A 22,183-nucleotide genomic window follows, 5' to 3' on the forward strand; every position below is an offset into this window, starting at 1 on the left:
TTAATAAATTAGCAATGACAGATTCATAAACATTCCAAGAATTAATTGAGAATATTTACTGTAGAGCAGTACTTCTTCTTCTTCGCCTACCTCGTGTATTTATTGCAAAATCTATAACATATTCGTGAATAATATCCATTAAGTAATCAAATATTTCTATTATATCATTATGTGGGACAAATTATCATTCTCACATTAATTTTAATTGTCGCGTTTTCAACACTATTATACACCTCGGTCAAACCTACATTAAAGAACAAGTTTCCACATCGATTTTCAAAAAATTGAAAAGACAACCCTTAAACATTAATTTTGGATAATTCTCTATTGTAGCATTCATAGTAGCTTCTTTAAAATTGATCATTACTACTTATGGTTTAAAAATATTGCAACCTATACGGATTGTCCCACCAAGTATTGAAATCTTAAAAATCTTTTAATTCAACAAATATTTTGTGTTACATTTTTTTAAATATAATGTATCAGTATTAGATTGCGTTAAAATTATATCTTTTATTAATCATCTCTAATAAGAAAAAATAAAACATTTTATAATTTAATTCATCAAAATGTTAAAATAGCCATAATTAGTTCTTTTCTTACAAAATGTTATTAGTCCATAAAAACTTTATGATTAGTNTAGCCATAATTAGTTCTTTTCTTACAAAATGTTATTAGTCCATAAAAACTTTATGATTAGTACTTGTTGAATTACAAACATTATAATACACAGAGTTGGTATCTAACTACTGTGGGTGCAGATATTACTGGAGTATATATATATATTAGTGATAGGAAATATTGAATAGTAACTATGCGAATATTCGGTTGTATAAACACAATTCGAATAGTTATTCGATAGTTTAAAATATTTGAAAATACCCATCACTAATTTTTACTATTTTTAAGTGTACAAAAATTTATACAATTTAACATTTAATGTATAACTTATTTTAAGTATTCGTTAATTATCTTTTTATTATAATTAAGTGTACTTAATGAAAATTTTAGGTATAACGAATCGAATATTTTTTAAAACCATTTGGTAGTCTATTCGAATAGTTTATGCTAAAAAACAATTTGTTTTTTCAATTGGTTGTATAAAAAGAATTTGAATAGTTATTTGATAGTTTTAAAAAACTGTCAAAACTGTAAAAATGGTTAAACAAAAATAAAGTATCGCAAAATATTCGTTCGATCATAAGTTATTAAATATACGTCATAACTTGGTTTCTTCTCTTTTTCAAATTGTTGAACAATAAATAATTTATATGGGTATATTTGTTCCATACTAAAACTATGAATAGTATACGGTAGATAAAATATTTAAAGATATTATATCCCAATTAAATGCTACTTCGCTTAAGATTATCCCATGCTCTGTCTTTTACATTATAAAAAATGTATATTTCATCAAAGTCTTAAGTCTAGAGACATATAGTAAGTTCATTTACTAGTTTTATAATGAAAAGGAACTATAAAAAAATCATTTTAAATTCTTCGTATCCATAGTCTACTAAAAACTACTATTTTGAAGTTTATTTATTGTACTCGGTAAGTTTTGTATTTCTAGCAATTACGACTGTACTTCTTCATTTACAGTATTTTGAGTTTCTCCGCGAATAATATTTGTAAGCTAATTGTCCGGTCTTATTTAGCTCGTTATTTCAATAAAATAAAACCCTAACATTTATAAATTAACTAAACGACAATTAAATTGCTAGTTGCGTTCTCTTCACAATAAACAAATATATCTTTTTAAAAGCATGGCAACTAATTAATAATATATTATAGCCGAGCTTAAGTTGGCTTCTAATTTTAGTCTTATTTATCCACCAGTTATAATATAATAAGGCAAAATATCACAGTAAGTAGTATCTATGCCGTGATATTTATTGTCATATTGTAATAAAAATAATATTTTTGCTTCTATATCCACTTATGCTTGATATTTAGCCAGCATAAATCAGCAAAGGATTAATATCACAGGTTTTGAATTTAGATAGTGATTTAAGTGTCATTTATATCTGTTTGATTATTATATCATCATAAGTTGTGTTTACTAANAATCATAGTCCTGTATTTAGACACTAAAAGAGCGCTTTATTCTTTTTTTTTTTTAATTTTATTAAATTTATTAATAATAAATAAATACATAATTAAAGAATATTATACAGTAAAATTATACAAAAATAAAAGTTTAGTTATGTTTTATCATTTGTTTTTTTTTTTTTTATTAAAATTTGTTCTAATAATCCTATAAAATCCTATAAAAGTTTCAAAAACAATGTTTTGATTTTTTAAAAGTCTTACAAAAATTTGACTAATAGTTAATTTAATTAAAGAATAATTTACTTTAAGTCAAAATAAATTTATCTTTCAGAGATGAATCAACGAAACTATTAAAAAAATAAAATAATCAGTATACGTTGGTTGGTGAATTATCCTTATATAAAGTTTAATCTTGGATAGTATTAAAATGATGTTTTATAAAAATTAACGGTGCTTAATGTTGCTTGAATTTGAGTTTTTTTAAAGTCATAAGAGTGTTTCAATATTGAATTAATAATTGTAAGATGATAATAATTTTTCATGAAAATTATAATCATAATAAATAATTATTTTCAAAAAAATAAACATTTAATGTTGGGACAATTTTGAAAAGCGTGCGTATTTCTGGAAAGAAATGTTTATGGAGTTATATAAATAATATATAAGATTAGTTTAGTGAAGTATGATATATTTTGTAAAAATAAAAAAGTAAGATAACAATTTTGATGAGTACACCAATTTTCAAGTACATTTATAACTAGTTCTTCACGAAAGTAAACTTAAATAAAACAAACAGCTTAAACATATGGTGGAGGTATTAAAGGATTTAATTTTAATATCAGAAATTTTTTTATCTTATTAGGTAGTCCCTTCTATCCTTGGTACCATGTTGTTATCTGAATAAAAATTGAGCACATATCAATTAAATAAAAGCATTTTTTTGCAATAACTATCTTTTTAAGTATGCTAATCTACGTAAAATAAAATTTAGTATAACATATAATGTGTGGTAGTATACGTTATGAAAACTTTTTAGGGAGAAATGATTTATATCTGTAAATTTATTTAGTAGCATATTATTATTAGTGTATATTACTTTTTTTATTTTTTTCAATTGTACATATATTTTTTTTTATTTATAATTTTATATTCATTTGATAGAAATATTTAGCATATTTATTTTTATTGACTAATTATATTAATTGACATGTAATTTGTAACATAAATGAAACTATATATGATTCTAAACTATTATGTTGCGTTAATTTCAATCTTGTTTTCAGATTTTTTCAATGGCGTCTAGTGTTTGAGATATTTACTGTTTTGAAAAAACAATAGAATTGGACATTTAAAAAATAATTAAAAATATAAAATATTATTTTTATTTAAATGACTATTGAAATTTATTAAATCAAAGTATTAAGCTGATATTTTACAGTAAAATATTTTTTTTTTATTTATTTTTTGAAATTAAAATTATTATACTTTTAGAATAATGTAGTAGGAAACAGCAGGTCAATAAATCTCTTGGACTTAAAAAATTATAGTAATGTTTTTCGAAATATGTATGGATATATTTTTAAATATATTAACCAAATAATGACACATTTTCAAAAAAATTTAATCAAACAATTTATTTGTTTTAAATTTTTTTAATTTTTAAATTAAAAAATTTTAAAATTTTTGCAAGAATAATGTAATATTATTTTGAAATATATATAATATTCTTATTATTTTAACTTGAGTTTAAATAAATATATTTTTTTATAGCCATAGCTATAGAAAAACATCATGAATAAAAAGTATTTAAAATTTTAAGTTTTTCAAATTATTTTGGAGGTATTTAAATTATGAAAAATTAGGGTGATTTTTTTAATAAAAATGGATTGAGGAAAGTTTTATGTCATTATTTGTATATGAAACTCCTTTTTAAAAACATTTTTCTTATAGTTAGTTAAACTTGCGAAGTTACTGTAAAAAATAAATCTACTTGTTATCCAGGGAGCATACCTAAGGCGATCGTCAAGTAGATTTTAACTTTTTAATATTTTTACTCTCTAATTTTTTTATTACTCGCTAGACTAATTAAAAATTATATAATACATTTAAAATTTATAAGATAGATAATATATTTTTTACGAAATATCTATATTAAGCTAAAGTATGTCAATATGGCTCACTAAAAAACAATATTTCTGCCCCCGGCGTGGGCAAGATTTCAACTTTTTTTTTTATTTATTATTAATTCTTAAAATAAACATTAGTAATTAACGAGTTTTTTATCGAATGGTTATACATAGATTACATTTATAAGAAATACATTAAGCAATATTACTACCAAATTTCAAGTTTATAGTGAATACTTTCTTAAAGAAATTTAAAACTCAAGGGTGTCCTAACTTATCCTACTTATCCTATCCTTCCCTACTTTTCAATTGCTATTAAAATATAATTTCAATCTTAGAGTTAACAAGAGGTCTGGATTTTTTTTTTATAGAAATTAAGAAAAAAGTTTATTTAGAAAATAACTTATTTAACCTTTTCCTTATTAGTACATTTAGAAAATATGTAATTTTTTTTTGTAATAAGATAAATACATTTTTTTTGTTTTAAATGCTCATTGTTTTTGTTGTCAACTCTAAAAAGAGTCACGAAAGTTAGGAGTACTTGAATAGGTTGTACGTACAACGATGACATTTAAATTTTGATTTAATAGTGCAACACTATAAAAAATTAAATTATCCTAAATGTTGATGACCTTAGTGTGTCATTCACCCTTCATACAATTAAACTAGAATTTATGTATGTATTTAAGAAGTTACATGATTTGAGTATTTTTTATCGTTTGATTGTCTATTCTAATTTTAAAAAAATATAAGAAATTACTTCATGTATTTATTAAAATAAAGGTTCGTTGATAATTTATGTCTGTTGATAAATATTTGTTTTNAGGTTCGTTGATAATTTATGTCTGTTGATAAATATTTGTTTTACCATAAATTTGTTTTTCTAAACTTAATACACTTAAAACTTATTAAAATTCTACATAGGAATCTATAGAATTTAAAATTAAATCTATATTAAATGTAAGCTTTTAAAATACATGATAATACCTAAGTCATACTGCTTCATCTTTAACTCAAAATCTTGAATTTAAGACAATNATGATTCAAAAAAAAAAAAAATGAATATTTAATTATTTTATTTTGAATTTATTTTCGATTCTAGTTTTCTAAATCCTGAGATTTTTTATTTATCATCTTATAAAAATTTTTTGTAGCAATATATATATGTATTATAGATTTCAAATAACAATTTAATAATATCTACTATAAAAAAATAAAGGTTACATAGTTATGATAACTTTGACTGTTGTTATTAAAAATATTATTCAGTATAAGATTAAATATTTATCATTAAAGACATAATGTCTTTTAGATTTCAGAAAATATAAATGATTCGCTAAGCACACATTATTTNAGAAAATATAAATGATTCGCTAAGCACACATTATTTAACCGTTCTGAAACTAATAAAACATAGTGCTTAAATAAATTATAGTTTTAGACTACTGTGATTTTTAATTTTTTTGACATGAGTAATTGTCGTGGCAATTTCACAGCACGGATGTTTCAAGCTAATGATGAACGCGTATATGTTTTAGACCTAGGAGGTGTTTATGTGCTAAAACTTACAATTAATTATTAGCTCATGAACATATTCGTCTGTTACACGGTACTCATACAAAATTATAGGTCGAATATTGGCAATATACACGATAACAATGATATAATTGTTTAAGTATGCCTACACTTTAACATAAGACATTCACCATAGAAATATTAATGATATGCGGATGCTGAATGGAATAAAAATAAATCCCATATAGCTTTTCATGATATTCTTAATTAATGTCGAACTACAATGGTAAATATAAATGTAGCTTGGAGTATCTATTCGGTCCCGAGTACTTAGAATTATTGTCCAATATGATGTGTTGGAAATTCCTATTGTGGTACTCCAGTGAAGTTATTACATGGCATTAATTGTCACCGTCACTTCCTCGACCTTGATGACATCTACTATAAATTTATTAAGTAGATTTTTGTTTGATTATACGCTCTATGAAATAATTATGTCATATTTTTATGGATTTGTTTATTCAATAGCTTAGAACAATAAACAATCAAAGGATCCTAATGAATAAGTTAAAAATAAATGTCTTAACGCAAGATGGATAAAATAATTTATCAATTTATAAAAACGATGTTTGAATACTATGTATTAAACACAAAATGAGGAAGCGCCATTAATAAGTGTATTAATAGATTTTTGCAAGACTTTAATAACTACACCGGTTTTGTTATGCACAAGCTTTAGAATATCGTCAAAAATATGACCTATTTTCTGTATTTTACAAGTACACTGTTATTGTTACGTTTCTATTCTGTTAAACAACGATGACCGTAAAAATTAAACTTAACTTTGAAGTTTTCATGCAGTTCATACGACGGAAAAAGAACATAAAAATAATTTCATGTAGAAGTGGCGATACTTGCGCTATTACAAGCACGAGAGGGTTGAAAATGGCAGTACCTCAATCGATACTGCACTGTGTGAACGCCTTCCATGTGCCTCGGCGTATATTAAAAAAAACAGACGGTGCCTGTGAGTCATACATTTTGAAGGGGGAGGTGCAGGGTCGGAGGGTCAGAGCAAGTACATTTCACACAACATCGATATATCGCCACGATTATACGGAAGGGATCGATGGTGTTAGTGCGACCACGTCGTGACGGTCAACACACAATTCCAATAACGTTAGTTGTCCTCACAGGGCGATGCCGCGACGATATGAACGCCGGCGAATCGTTCAAAGTGCTCGTGTTGGGCGACTCGAACGTCGGTAAAACGTGTTTGATGCACAGATTTTGCGATGAGACTTATTACGACACGTACATTTCCACTATAGGTTTGTATATATCAGATTATATTGCTCGTACTTATACACCTGTAACTTGTAATCAGTATTGGCTTTCAATTTTTATTCATGCATTGAGATTCGATCGTTTATGTTTATTGATTAGATTATATTTAATTTGTATGCAATAATGAACTTTCAATAAATATCAGTTGAATTTTTAAACTTATTATACGATCGATAATTAGATTATCATTTTCCTATGACGAATAAAAATAAGTATATATTCATTTTCCCTTGTGATGTTTGTATATTCATTAAATTATCCGCACTAATTTCAGGTACGAAACATTAGTGAACAATTTGAGAAATAATTCTCTTTTTGCTTAACTACTCAGAACTAATTAAGCTTTAAAAGGTCCCTTTTAAGAACAATGTAGGTGCATAAGCTAATAATTATAAACTTTTATCCAATAAGTTTATACTAACAGACTTTTGCGAATATTACTTGCAAAAAAAACTATTGTACATCACATACAACTGGTGGTCGATAATTCTTGAAAACGATCAGCTGTGTTCACACACTGTTTCAACTATTTTATTTTTGTGCCATTCGTTTCAATAATTCTTTTTTGACTGATGTTAAAATCATGTTTGTTTTGAAAAAATTTGTTTCATTATAAATATTCTAGTTGATATATCTTTGGTATATTCACTTATTTTTATAGGTTTTTGAAACACGACAAAATTGACACTTAAATATTTTATTATAATAAAATATTTCTTAAATTTTTAATACATGATATAACATACAATTTGTTATTAAAACAAAAGTTTAAGGAAATTTCTAATATTAACATTTTTTCATATTTATTGGATTTAATATTAAAAACATATATATTATAAAAACCGTTAATGTTTACAGGAAGTAATCAATTTTACAGTTTTCCTGGAAATGAACGGTTTCATTAAGACTTAACAATGGCAATCAATTAACAACCTTGGGTTTATTTTTTGTAAAATACTTTTATTAGCTGTTACGTTTGACCTACATACAGTTAAAGTTTTATTTGTTTTACCTTAGTTTGTTTCGATAAATGATATAGCTTATCCCGATAACAATGATGAAGATTAAAGGATTTCAAAAGGCGAGGAGATAACCACTTGGGCTACATTATTAGTCATTTTGTCATTATTTTGTTATTCTATTAAAAATCAATACAAAAGTGTCGTCATAAATTAGCTTATGAATTTTTTTTTTTCAATATTCATGTTTTAAAGATTACAATAACTTTGAAATTTTATTGAGCGTGACGTAAAATATAGAATTTTGTAACTACTAAAGTTTTGTATGCGTAGGGTATGATTTACAAAGGGTACTATGTGGAAAATATATGTACATAATTTGATCATGGCTAGAATATTAATGATTTAGGTAATACTTGTTTTTAACTCTAATTCTTGCATCGATTATTTTTTTATTTTTGCATCAGGTGGATATCTTTGTTTGGGTTTAAGTTTTGTCAGAATTTACTTATACGTAGTAGATTGGATAAGTATATATAAAATAGTATGCTACTATTTGGGCAAATAATTAAGGATTTAAATTTGAACTATTTCAAGTAAAAATTTTCAAAATTGAAAATTTCATGTCTTGTAAAATAGTTATTGAAAATTTAAAAATATATTAATTTTCCTATTTCTGTACACGGCCATAAATAAATAGATGTAATATTTCGGCTATTTTTTTTTTATGTGCTGTTATTGTAATGCGTTTTTCGAAAGAAACAGTCAAGTTATCAGACTTATTTACATATATGGTATATCTTCATATATGTATATATATATATATATACATATAAGTATATGGTTGAGTTTTTGTGAGAGGAAAAAAAATAATAGTAATTTTACTGAACTTATAATTTTGTAATAAAATTATTTCAAATATTAAATTTACTACAGAATAGTATCCTGTTGAATTTGCCTACGTATTAATAGTAACCAAAACTTAAAATTTATTCTCCCGAATTTATAGAGTTAATAATTTCTTCATATTATTACGTCTAATAATTTATCTTATATAAAGTTTTCAAATTATAAAATTTATATAATAAAAATCGTACAAAAATGTCAAGAAATTTATGCTAATGGAAGATATATTCCCCTAACCTTTTCCCATGTATTCACCATTGTACTATAAAAATGTCTTGTCATATTCTAACATCTTTAATTACTTTTGATCTAGGGAATATTTTGATGTACTTTTTATTTTTTACAGTTCTGGACTAGGTAAAAGCATATAATATTATTTTACTGTAATAAAAAAAAAATTAATTTTTTTTCTTCAAAATTTCTAAAAAGCATTTTTAGGCTTTTTCTTATAAAAATCAATAATGGCTTGATAATAACTTAAGAATAAGTACTTATGAAGATACAAGAATTTTAGTATATATTAACTTCATATATTTTAACTTTATATATCAATTAGTTAATATTAACATTAAAAAACTAATATTTCTTTTTAAATTATATATTTTATGACATTTTTTTTACAAAAATATATTTAATGTAATTTTAAAATCCTACTATTAAGACTATAAATATTAAATAAATTATTACATTTTTTTTTCTAATACCTAATATGAAGTTTAAAATACCATTAGTTTATTTAGGAAAACATAGAGAGTTAAATAATTTCAAGAATTTTAAAAGCCAAAATATATTTCAATGTTTCAATAAACTTGTTTAATCTCTTTAATTAGATATATTTGTAAAAATGTTTTTCATGAATCTAACATATTGGCTTTTTACGTAATTTTGGTAAACAATGAACTCCTGAACTTTATTTTTGAACTTTTGATGTGTATTTTTTAATGTTCTACGTGTACAAATATAATTTTAGAAAGAGACTTAGGGGTATGTGTTTGGAGCGTTGAAATTGTTAGAGGCTTTTATGGAGCAGTACTGTTAATTACATATCATATAACACACTTTATCACACTTACACTTTATTATTTATATGTTTTCTATAAATTATTACATTTTGTCTATTAGTGATTATATTTATTAGTAAATATTATGTGTTTTTAGGATTCAAATGTATCGAAAACTGAATTAGTCTTTTTATAAATATATATATTGTGAAAATATGGGTCAAGAGGAGGCATTTTTATTATCTTAAACATAAAATTCTTTATTTTTAGTAAACATGAACAATTATCACACAGAAATAATATTTCACAACATATAATAAAATAATTATGTATCATAATCATAATTGTAAATCTCTTTACTCTTATGTATTCTATCATCAACAGAACTTTGTTATTTATTATAACAACAATTAGCTAAAATGATAAAATAATAAAAAGAAATACTGTATTTACTTAAGATAAATTAAAAACAGGATAATTATTCGGTGTGATAATTATGAATAATTATTGGAGTATAAAAATCAATAACGAAATAATCAGATAATAAAATTTGATTAACTTGGATAAATATTAATCTAAAAAATAACAATTATTTAATAAGAAAAATCATTTTTAATAATCCTATTTTTAAATATTTTTTTGGAAAATTTGATCAATTATGTAATGGTTATAATGATAATTATACATTTTTTTTAAATGTATTTGTACTTTTTTTAGTTACCAATTTTTAATACTCTCATTTTAACTAAAATAAAATAAATATATCTATATATAGGGAGTCAAAGATATTACTGGCATCACTAGTATGACTTTTAACCAATTATAATTCATAGAAATTTTTCAAAAAATATTAATTTCCTTCTTAGATTACGTTCAATGTATATTGTTTATTACTTATTACTAATAAGAAAAAATAAATTTTTATTTATTATTATTTTTTAATTTCAATCGATTTATTTTTTAGCTCTTTTATTAAAAAAGAATTGATGTATCTATGATAATTTTAGGACTAGTACTTATCAAGTAGGTATGAAACGCGGACGGAGTATATCAGTATAGACTATATCTATTTAATGAAGATTTTGATTAAAAAATAATTTTATTATTTATGCTAAATAATTATTTTATCAAATATATATCAGCATAATGAAATTTTATTTATCATTTGATTTTTTATTGATATTTTATATAGATTAGTAATTATGAGCAATAAATTTACGTATTTTATTTTATTTATAAATTAAGTTAATTCGATATTAAATGCAATTTCAGGTGTAGATTACAAACAAAAGATTATTCAGCTGGACGATAAGCCAGTTAAATTACAAATATGGTAAGTATAGTATTTAGTGTAAATAATCATAAGTTCTGATTTAATTATAACATATAAGCATACATCTTAACATAACAAAAGTACATACATTAATTATACTGTAATAAATGTTATTAAATTCATTATTACATCATTATTATCTGAAATTAATTAAAGTAAATAATTATATAAAAACAAATCTAATTCGAATGATTATTTCGAAATATTTTTTGAATAGGATTTAGATTACTTTAGTAGTATTAGAAAATTGTAAGCTAATTTTTATTTATTTTACATGTATACATTTTTTAAAAGCTGAAATTATTTAATCTAAAACTCAAAAAGTATACAATATTGCATTATGATGAATCAATAGATTAACACATTAATGAGTAGTTGATGCATAATGAGGCATAAAAATAACTAATATTTAAACTTTTTTACTGATATACGCCAACTATTTCGAATGTTTGAAGTGTTTGTATCTAGAACTGTAACAACGAATTAAATATATATATATTTTTACAGGGATACGGCTGGTCAGGAACGATTTCGTACACTGACTACAGCTTATTACAGGGGTGCAATGGGTATACTGCTAGTTTATGATGTTACAAACCTAGATTCATTCGATCATTTGACTTATTGGCTAAAAAATATACAAGAGGTGATTTCATAAATCATTTAACGATGACAAATTTAATTTACACTTACTACTTCTACTGTGTATCTAGAACGCTTCGCCGGACGTGATCAAAGTCTTAGTGGGTAACAAATGTGATAACGATGTTTTAAGAGCTGTGGACAAACAAGACGGAGAAAAAGTAAGTGTAAATTAAATTATACTATTTTATCTAGTATTTACGTATAGGTCCAGTAATAAATTTCATTATTTTTTTTAAGATAGCGGAATGCTACGACATGCCATTCTTTGAAGTATCTTGCAAAATGGATGTAAACGTAGAAGACGCTTTTCAAGCTCTAGCCAAGCTAATAAAAAAACGTTCCAAATATCAGGTAAAGTAGAAAATATTTTTTGATCTTATCTACTTTGAATTTAATTAATTTTTAATTTGTTTTTAAATACTAGGGTGCATTTGGTCTAAAAGATGAAGAAAAAAGTTCCCCTTTGTTTGAAAAAGCTTTTGCTGAATCTTCGAAAAAATGCAATTCTTGTTAGAATTATTTTGTTTAAGCTTCTATAATTCATTGTATTTTTATATTATAAAAAAATAAAATGATAAAAATTATTGATTAAAAGTTTTACCTCGATTAATAAATATTATACATAGAAAAGTTATTTTTGTCTATTATGATTAGATCACACATTATATGCATTTAAACAATTTTGTTAAATTATTCCAAACATACCATTGTCCAGCATAAATTTTTATTAATTGAAACTTTATTAATTTTATTAATTCTAGAGCTTAGTAATGTGTGGCTACCGAGATTATAGTTTTGGTTAATTAAGGGGGTTAATCTCGACCCTAATAAAAATAATATTTTTACGTTCCTAAATAATTCCACGACAAAATTGCACAAATTTGGGGCTCTTCAAAGTGTCTCAAACAAAATTTATAAATACATATAATTCATATAATACATATACTTATGATTTATTAAATAAACCATTAAATCGATTTATAAATTGATGATTCATACAATATACACAAACAACAAATTTTGAATTAAAAACTTTTTATATTGAAATTATAATAATTGAGGTAAAACTACAAGTTACATACATAATTTATTAAAATTCAAAAAAACATCAATTTTAGATGTTTGTGCATCGATACAGTTAGTTAATCAATGACAGGGTCAGATGAAATATTATTTTAACTATTGATATAAACATTTGTATTATTTTAAATATTCGCGTTCAGTCTATACTCATATTCAAGTTAAATAGAATTGTTACATCTTTCTGTTATGAGCATTGATTACGTATGTCCACCGTTGACCAAATTTAGTTTATTAAACTATCTAATTATTACATTAGAATATTCATTATTCTTACGTAATTATTAGATATTTTTTTTAGATTATTTTAATAATTACATATTAGAATGCAGCCTTTGTACTATACTCTAAAACATAGAAAATTTTACTTGAAATAAATAAACTGTATAATTTAGTAATATTTGTTTTATTTGTTCTATCTGTCAATTTAATGTAATTAAACAAAGTAATAATTACATTGATAACAACAATTTTTTTGTTGAAACCCAAAGTATACAAGTAGACAAGATTAAAAAGCACTTTTGCTTATAAATATATAGATTAGAAAATAATATAAAATAAAAGTAACAAAAAATATAAAAAATAATCATGTTATGTGAAACATAAATTTGTCATGTTAGGTTACTATAATGAGGTTTAAATTTAACTGTTTTTAAAAATAGTAACTATGAAAGAAAACAGCAAACTTAAATAAAGTATCAAAGTATCATCTATCAAAAATTTAATTATAACATAAATTCAAGTAAATCTAAAATTAGAGTTTATCTTTTCTTCCAAGAAGTATATGTAATATAATAATATAAAAAAATATACCAACCTAAAATCAACAATAAAAATATTTTAAATAATGACTGAATTCTGTGTATTTACAACATTTATTTTACGAAGAATTAATAGAAAATATCAAATATTACAACGGTAATAACAAAAATGTATGTATACACGAATATAGAACAAGTAAAGTTCTGATACTTTAAATGAATAAAAAATAACTTATTATTATACTTGTTATTTGATTAAGCATAATAATTTATTATTAATGTTTGTATCACGTGTTAAATGGCCTGTTAAAGATTTTAGTACATTTGGGAGTAATTATGTTACGTCAAAATTTCTAACTTGAAGTTCATGTGTTTATCATTATAAATACCAGAGTTAAAAATTAAAGGATAAAACATATGTGGATGGAATTAGATGCTATTTTTTTAGATACTTTAATCATAATATTATAGCACATTTACAGATGTANTTTTAGATACTTTAATCATAATATTATAGCACATTTACAGATGTAATAATTCAAATAACAAAAATAATAAAATAAAAATAAAGAAATTTTGGGGTTGGGTTTGTATATGGTGAGAACCTGATGTTGTGGTTCTATCGGAGTCGTATGATTCGAGGGTTTAGAACGACAAAGACAAGTAGATATAAAAATAATAATGCAGTACCTCTAATTTAGGGGTAATAAACTTTTGACTGGTTAGTTTCTAATGTCCTATCTAAGAGGTAACGAGACAGCGGAGCCAGTTCACGAATACCTCATAACGTGATTATGTATAATATTTTAATTAACCAGTCAAAATTAACACTTTAAGATATTAATTTAATAAATAATCTATTGCTTTGTCATCTTTTACTCAAACTTACTAACTCTAAATAATTGGGATAACATAAATTTACTTACTTCTTTTTTTCTAGCAAATTGCTGTGAAATGATTCGATATGTATACATACACTTATGAGTGTTCGATTCGTACTTCGTCACAAAAATAGAAAATTAAGACAAATTCTTTTCGAATGTATATAATTAAGACGCATAAAAAAATAGCCGACAACAACACGAGCTTGTGTCTACCTATTGTTTTCTTATTTGAATTCGATGAAAGCAAACTTTCGTCACTATCTTTTTAAAATAAGACAATTACTTTGTAGAAACGGTGACAAATAACGAACAAATTAATAAAATAAGAATTTATTAGATTATACTATTATTAAAAATCAAAACAAGAAATATAATTATTAGAGCTGGGTTGATATCAATCAGATTAAAACGGTGCGCAATTTTAAATTTTAATGACGAGATCAGACGTCTTGTAAAATAGACCACTCACTGACACTCTAACAGAATAAATAAATTATGCAAAAATATATTTGAAATTACGTTCGATATTAATGATGCTATTTAAGTTGAAACTAATGTCTCCATTTTATGTACATTCTTTATTGTATACCAGAAACCAAATTTCAAAAAAAAAACCATAACTGAGATTATTATGTCATAAAGAGCATGTTTGATATCCGCAGATATTTCGACAATAGGTCTTTCTTTTTCAACTTGCGTGTTGTACCATTCAATTACATTCGATGAATTTGGCTGTATTGGTCTACAGTTATTATTCATGAAATCTCGAACATTATTATTTAATTCATCGAGTTTTTCGTCTATAAAATTGTCATTTTTGTTGTTTGATGAAGCTAAATAATGTACTATGATAACGAATGCATCAATGTTATTTTGAAGTTCCATTTCAGTGTAATTTGAAAAAGAAGAGAATGCAGCCGGCCAATCTTCAATGAAATTTGTGAAAGAAGCAAATTCCATTATAAGTTGTTTTTTACAATTTCTTTTTTCTTCTGTAAATTTTTTTTTACATTCTCCCCACAATATTCTTACAAACTCTGTATAATCTTTTAATTTCTTCGAAAAATTGCATCTCAGCAACAAATAAAAATGTCTTACTTTATCGTTCTTATTCTCAGATGTAACAAAGTCTTTTGTTCCAAATCCATCAAACAATTGGTCCATGTTGATTTCTCCATTCTTTCTNGTCTTACTTTATCGTTCTTATTCTCAGATGTAACAAAGTTTTTTGTTCCAAATCCATCAAACAATTGGTCCATGGTAATTTCACCATTCTTTCTGTCATAAATATGCAAACCGTCTCTAAATTCATTCCAATATGAATATTTTAAAAAGATTTCAAATTCACAAACTTTATAATTAAAATTTGACATTAATATACACTTTTTGGTATGCAGGAAATCAAATTTCAACAATAAAGCTATAACATTAATTTTTATTTGATCAAGATGAGGTTTGACTTTCCAAACTACATCACTGTAAGGTCTATTTCCAACTTGTCTGTTGTACCATTCAATTTCATTCGATGGAGTTGGCTGTTTTGGTCTACAATTACCATTCATAAAATTTCGAACATTATTATCTAATTCATTAAGTTTTTCATCTATATCAATGTCACTAAGGGTGTATGATGAAGCTAAATAATATACTATATTTACATAAGAATTAATGTTATTTTTAAGTTCCATTTCTGTATAATTTGAAAAAGAAGAAAATGCTGCCGGCCAATCAGCAATGAAGTTTGTGAAAGCAGTAAATTCTCTCATTATATAATGCTTAGATGCTTCTTTTCGGTCGGCATGTTTTTTACATTCTGTCCACATTATTTTTACATAATCTGTATATTCCCCTAATGTCTTAAAAAGATTGCAACTTAGCAACAAATAAAACTGTCTCGCTTTATCGTTTAGATTTTCAGATGTAACAAAATCATTTCTAGTAATTCCTTTAATCAATTGGTCCAAGGCGATTTCTCCATGATTTTCATCAATAATATGCAAACTTTTCTTAATTTTGTCCAATAAGGGTTTTTTAAAAATAAGTTTAACTTAGAAATTTTATCTATGGAGTTTACAAAGTCAAAATTGAGAACAATGCAAATCAAACCGAATGAAAATAGATAATTATTATACATTTTTAAGTATTAAATTTTATCGATGTGAAATACAAGTGACATTAATAATATTTTCATTTACGATTGCTTAAATATATACAAATTATGTTATTTACATAAACAATGTGGACAGAAATTATTTTTAAATTATACTTTAAATTAAATAAATTTAAATGTAATGTTTTATTACTTATAACTTAAATATAGCTTTAATTTTACAAGTTCAATTAGCAAAAAAAGAAACTTGCTCTCATGAATTACCTGTAATATTTGACAATGACTCATACTTTATAATACCAAAATCTCATATTTTGTAAATTTTGGTACTGAAATAACATGCAATAATCTTTACCTTCGGCTTATTTTTTAGATGGAGATTGGTTTGGACTAACTCCTTACTTAATCCAAATTAAGAGTCTACAAAATTTAAAACCAGAAATCAAAATCACTTGGACATATATATTACCTGAACATCTTAAGTCTGATGGTATGAATACGGTAGGTGTTGTAATAGTAGTATTGACGTGACAGTATTATTGTAAGATACACATATTAGTATTTTATCGGTTGAGTTGGCGAATATGAGTCACCAATGGCTTGTTTATAGCGGGGGATAGATTTTAAATTATTGTATCGGAATAATTATTATTTTTTTATTATTATTTTTTGTCTGAGTTACTTTTGATATCGGGGTTATCGGGTAACACCTACCCTATTTTTTTAGATGTTGTGACCTCACAACATACAATTTTAGATTACATAAAGTTATTTAATATTTAACCTAATACAGTAATTTATAAAAATCAAAAATATATTTATGATATTAAGTTAAGTGTACAATATAATATAATAATAATGTGTAGAAAAGTTATGTTTGTGATAGAAAAATTGAAATAATAAAAAAAAATTTTTTTTTAATCTGTTATATAAATTTGAGCTTGTTCATAAGGCGAACTTATTCCATTTTCATCAATGGCTTTGATTGCAAAATAATACATAGAGTTAGATTCATACATCAGAAGATCTATGCCCATAGGTAATTGTTCTGCTTGTAGTTGTGCTAATTTCTTCCACATTTTTTCTGTTGCCATTTGGTTAATCTCTTTGCATTTGTACAGTTTATGGTATTTTATTTTTTTAAATGATGATTTCATACGTAATTTCAATAGTATTGTAACATATTTTCCATTGGCTTGTAAATTTATTTTTGGTATGGGTGGAATTTTTAATGTTGATAGTGAATCAGATGGTAATGTAGGTGAATAGCTTAATTAAATTTTTCCCAAACTAATTTCTTTTCAATTAAATTTATTCTTTGAAAAGAAAAATGAAATGTTTTTCATTGAAAAATGAGTACATTTTAATTTTGCATATTCATTACATTTATTGAGAATAATAATTTTTTTTAACTTATGTTATAATTACAGCTATATTATATTTCATAATAATTAATAATATTTTTAATTTATTATACATAATATGATAGGTTGTATAATAATTATATTATTCATTTTGTTTTTTGATAATGTCTTTAACTATAATTTTTTTCTTTTTGTTGATATACTTTCAATTTTTTATTTTTTTTTGGAAATATATACATTGTACTACCATGGTACCATATATAAAATTTGTTGGAATCATACATTTTTTCTGAGTCATACTGAGTTATTATTGGTTTATTGAAATACCATGGATATTTGTATTGATATATAGGAATATTGACTTCGTCATTTGAAATTTTTAATGAGTGGTTAGTTGTAAATCTGGATAAATAAAAGATTTAACTTTTACTGGTGTATCATTTTTATCTGATAAATTAATTTTTATTAAATCTAATTTTGATTATTAATTTTGTTGATGATGTTTATGTATGAAATAATGAGTAATATTATTAAACATACCTGCCATTAATATTGCACTCCAACCAAATGTATTATATAATAATGATATATTCATACATGCATTAATGATTATTGATATTATTTTAAATACAAAAACAATTTCTAATAAATCTGACGTAAATGAACCAAAGTAAGTGAGCATCCCCCACATTTAATATAATTTATTTTCTATCTCAGTACTTAATATGTTTCGATCTATTAAGTGGTGTAGTTTTAATTGTTGTCCACTCATTTCATATCCTTAAGCTCGACGAATTATGTTATTTTGAATTGCATTTATTTTCTGAGTGAACATTAAAGGTCTTTGTAATGCTTGCATAGTATCCCTATTATATATGCCATCAAACTTAAGATGTTCAGGTGATTTATATGTCCAAGTGATTTTGATTTCTGGTTTTAAATTTTGTGGACTCTTAATTTCGATTAAGTGAGGAATTAGTCCAAACCAATTTCCATCTAAAAAATAAGCTGAANAAACCCCGATATCAAAAGTAACTCAGACAAAAAATAATAATAAAAAAATAATAATTATTCCGATACAATAATTTAAAATCTATCCCCCGCTATAAACAAGCCATTGGTGACTCATATTCGCCAACTCAACCGATAAAATACTAATATGTGTATCTTACAATAATACTGTCACGTCAATACTACTATTACAACACCTACCGTATTCATACCATCAGACTTAAGATGTTCAGGTAATATATATGTCCAAGTGATTTTGATTTCTGGTTTTAAATTTTGTAGACTCTTAATTTGGATTAAGTAAGGAGTTAGTCCAAACCAATCTCCATCTAAAAAATAAGCCGAAGGTAAAGATTATTGCATGTTATTTCAGTACCAAAATTTACAAAATATGAGATTTTGGTATTATAAAGTATGAGTCATTGTCAAATATTACAGGTAATTCATGAGAGCAAGTTTCTTTTTTTGCTAATTCAACTTGTACTGGTTTACATTTCATGAGATATATAATTTTTCCACTTTGTGTAGCCATACATACAAGACTTTTGCACATAATATAAACGAATTCAGAAATACTATAAGAAGCTAAGGATAATTTTTGAGACCAATGAAACTATTATAAAGGAAAATTGTGTTAACAGATAGTTGTTATAATTAAATGGAATTACGATTAATCAAATTTAAACTGTGTTAAAATTGCACTTTTCAATTGTGACGGAAAAATATACACAGCTATTAATGCGTTAACTGAATCTCGCGAAAAATTTGCTTGAGGTTTGGTTGGATTGACTAGTGCTTTTGTTGTTTGAACCGCTGAGAATTCATCAATACTATAATTTTAACATAATATCAATTAGAATATCGTCACAATGAAGAGATACTATGAAGAGTGATTATGTATGAACATTAATTAAAAGTAAAAATGTGAATACTATTCAACAAAAGTTTAAATAAATATTTCTACAATAATTTGNAAAAATAAGCCGAAGGTAAAGATTATTGCATGTTATTTCAGTACCAAAATTTACAAAATATGAGATTTTGGTATTATAAAGTATGAGTCATTGTCAAATATTACAGGTAATTCATGAGAGCAAGTTTCTTTTTTTGCTAATTGAACTTGTAAAATTAAAGCTATATTTAAGTTATAAGTAATAAAACATTACATTTAAATTTATTTAATTTAAAGTATAATTTAAAAATAATTTCTGTCCACATTGTTTATGTAAATAACATAATTTGTATATATTTAAGCAATCGTAAATGAAAATATTATTAATGTCACTTGTATTTCACATCGATAAAATTTAATACTTAAAAATGTATAATAATTATCTATTTTCATTCGGTTTGATTTGCATTGTTCTCAATTTTGACTTTGTAAACTCCATAGATAAAATTTCTAAGTTAAACTTATTTTTAAAAAACCCTTATTGGACAAAATTAAGAAAAAGTTTGTATATTATTGATGAAAATCATGGAGAAATCGCTTTGGACCAATTGATTAAAGGAATTACTAGAAGTGATTTTGTTACATCTGAAAATCTGATTGCAAAAAACATCCCGACTGAAAAGAAGGTTGTAAACATTTTATAATAAGAGAATCTACTGCTTTCATTTACTCTATTGCAGATTGACCGGCTGCATTTTCTTCTTTTTCAAATTACACTGAAATGGAACTTAATAATAACGTTAATTCATACGTAGACATAATATATTATTTAGCTTCATCAAAAAAACATAGTGACATAGATTTAGATGAAAAACTCGATGAATTAGAAAATACTGTTCGAGATTTCATGAATGGTAACTGTATACCAAAACAGCTAACACTTTCGATGATAACCAAACACTACAACAGACAAGTTGGAAATAGATCTTACGATGAAATAGTTTGGAAAGTCAAACCTCATCTTGATCAAATAAAAATATTAGTTATGTCTTTTTTGTTGAAATTTGATTTCCTACATACTAAAAAGTGTATATTAAAGTCAAGTTTTAATTATAAAGTTTGTGAATTAGAAATCTTTTTAAAAAACTCATATTGGAATAAATTTAGAGACAGTTTACATATTTATGACGGAAATAATGGAGAAATTACCATGGACCAATTGTTTGATGGATTTGGAACAAAAGATTTTGTTACATCTGATAATAAGAACGATAAAGCCAGACAGTTTTATTTGTTATTGAGCTGTAATCTCTCTAAGAAATTAGAAGGATATACAGATTTTTTAAGAGTACTATGGAGAGAATGTAAAAAACATACAGCAGAAAAAAGAAATTGTAAAAAACAACTAATAATGGAATTTGCTTCTCAGCTCTCACCGAACCGATTTCTTTCAATGATACATCAAAAGATCACAAATCGTATCTAGTCCAAGACATTACCCTCAAAAATTAAAAAAATTTCCCTCGTTCCTCGTAAATGGGGGAAACAAATTACAAATTTAAAAATCGCTTATTTTCGACATTTTTTCAATTTTTTTTACTTAAAATTGCCATAAATTTTTCAAAAATGAACAAATCAATATAATTTGTTTTTTATATAGATGCTATATGTCTTTACCTATCATTTGGTATATTTTTTTTTTAAATTTAACCCTTTATCAGCCTACAGGGGGGGATTTAAAATAGTGATTAATCACTGTCAGATATCATTATACTTGATCCAACTAAGCCACGTCACAACTGTGCCGCGACCCCCCTGTACTGGGTTTTTGTTTTATTGTTTTCAATAAAATTGTGACAACTATAAAACATTAATTCAGTAAGAAGTATTTTAATGAAAAAAGTCTTTTGAAATCAAAAACATAACAATATTAAACAGATTTGTAAAAAAAAAAACCTGTTTAAAAGATAAGTGAACAGTTGAAAACATTAAAATTACCCTTATGGGTAATTTTAATTGCGTATATACGTAGCATTTAAAATGTTTATTGGATTTCATTTAATATTCATATCGCTAAAATTGTACGCAACAAAATGTTTTATTTTTAATGATACAATTTAACTTAGAAATATATCTTACGTTTTTTTAATCATGGTAACTATTTAAATAAAATTATAGGTATTCATAAAAGTCAAAT

The 22,183-nt window shown here is 24.3% G+C and overlaps 1 protein-coding gene across 1 annotated transcript; it reads left to right on the forward strand.

The window, feature by feature from the left end:
• Positions 1 to 6,856: 6,856 nt before the first annotated feature.
• Positions 6,857 to 13,328, forward strand: LOC126906163 (ras-related protein Rab-13-like). The gene is made up of 6 exons (XM_050686500.1): positions 6,857 to 7,024; positions 11,179 to 11,239; positions 11,747 to 11,885; positions 11,953 to 12,042; positions 12,122 to 12,235; positions 12,309 to 13,328. Exons 1-6 carry the CDS (start codon positions 6,907 to 6,909, stop codon positions 12,396 to 12,398), a joined length of 612 nt encoding a protein of 203 aa, XP_050542457.1. The 5' UTR covers positions 6,857 to 6,906; the 3' UTR covers positions 12,399 to 13,328.
• Positions 13,329 to 22,183: the final 8,855 nt, after the last annotated feature.

This window comes from Daktulosphaira vitifoliae, unplaced genomic scaffold, assembly GCF_025091365.1.
Source record: "Daktulosphaira vitifoliae isolate Bord-2020 unplaced genomic scaffold, ASM2509136v1 Scaffold_4, whole genome shotgun sequence".
In the NCBI taxonomy this organism is placed as follows: Eukaryota; Metazoa; Arthropoda; class Insecta; order Hemiptera; family Phylloxeridae; genus Daktulosphaira; species Daktulosphaira vitifoliae.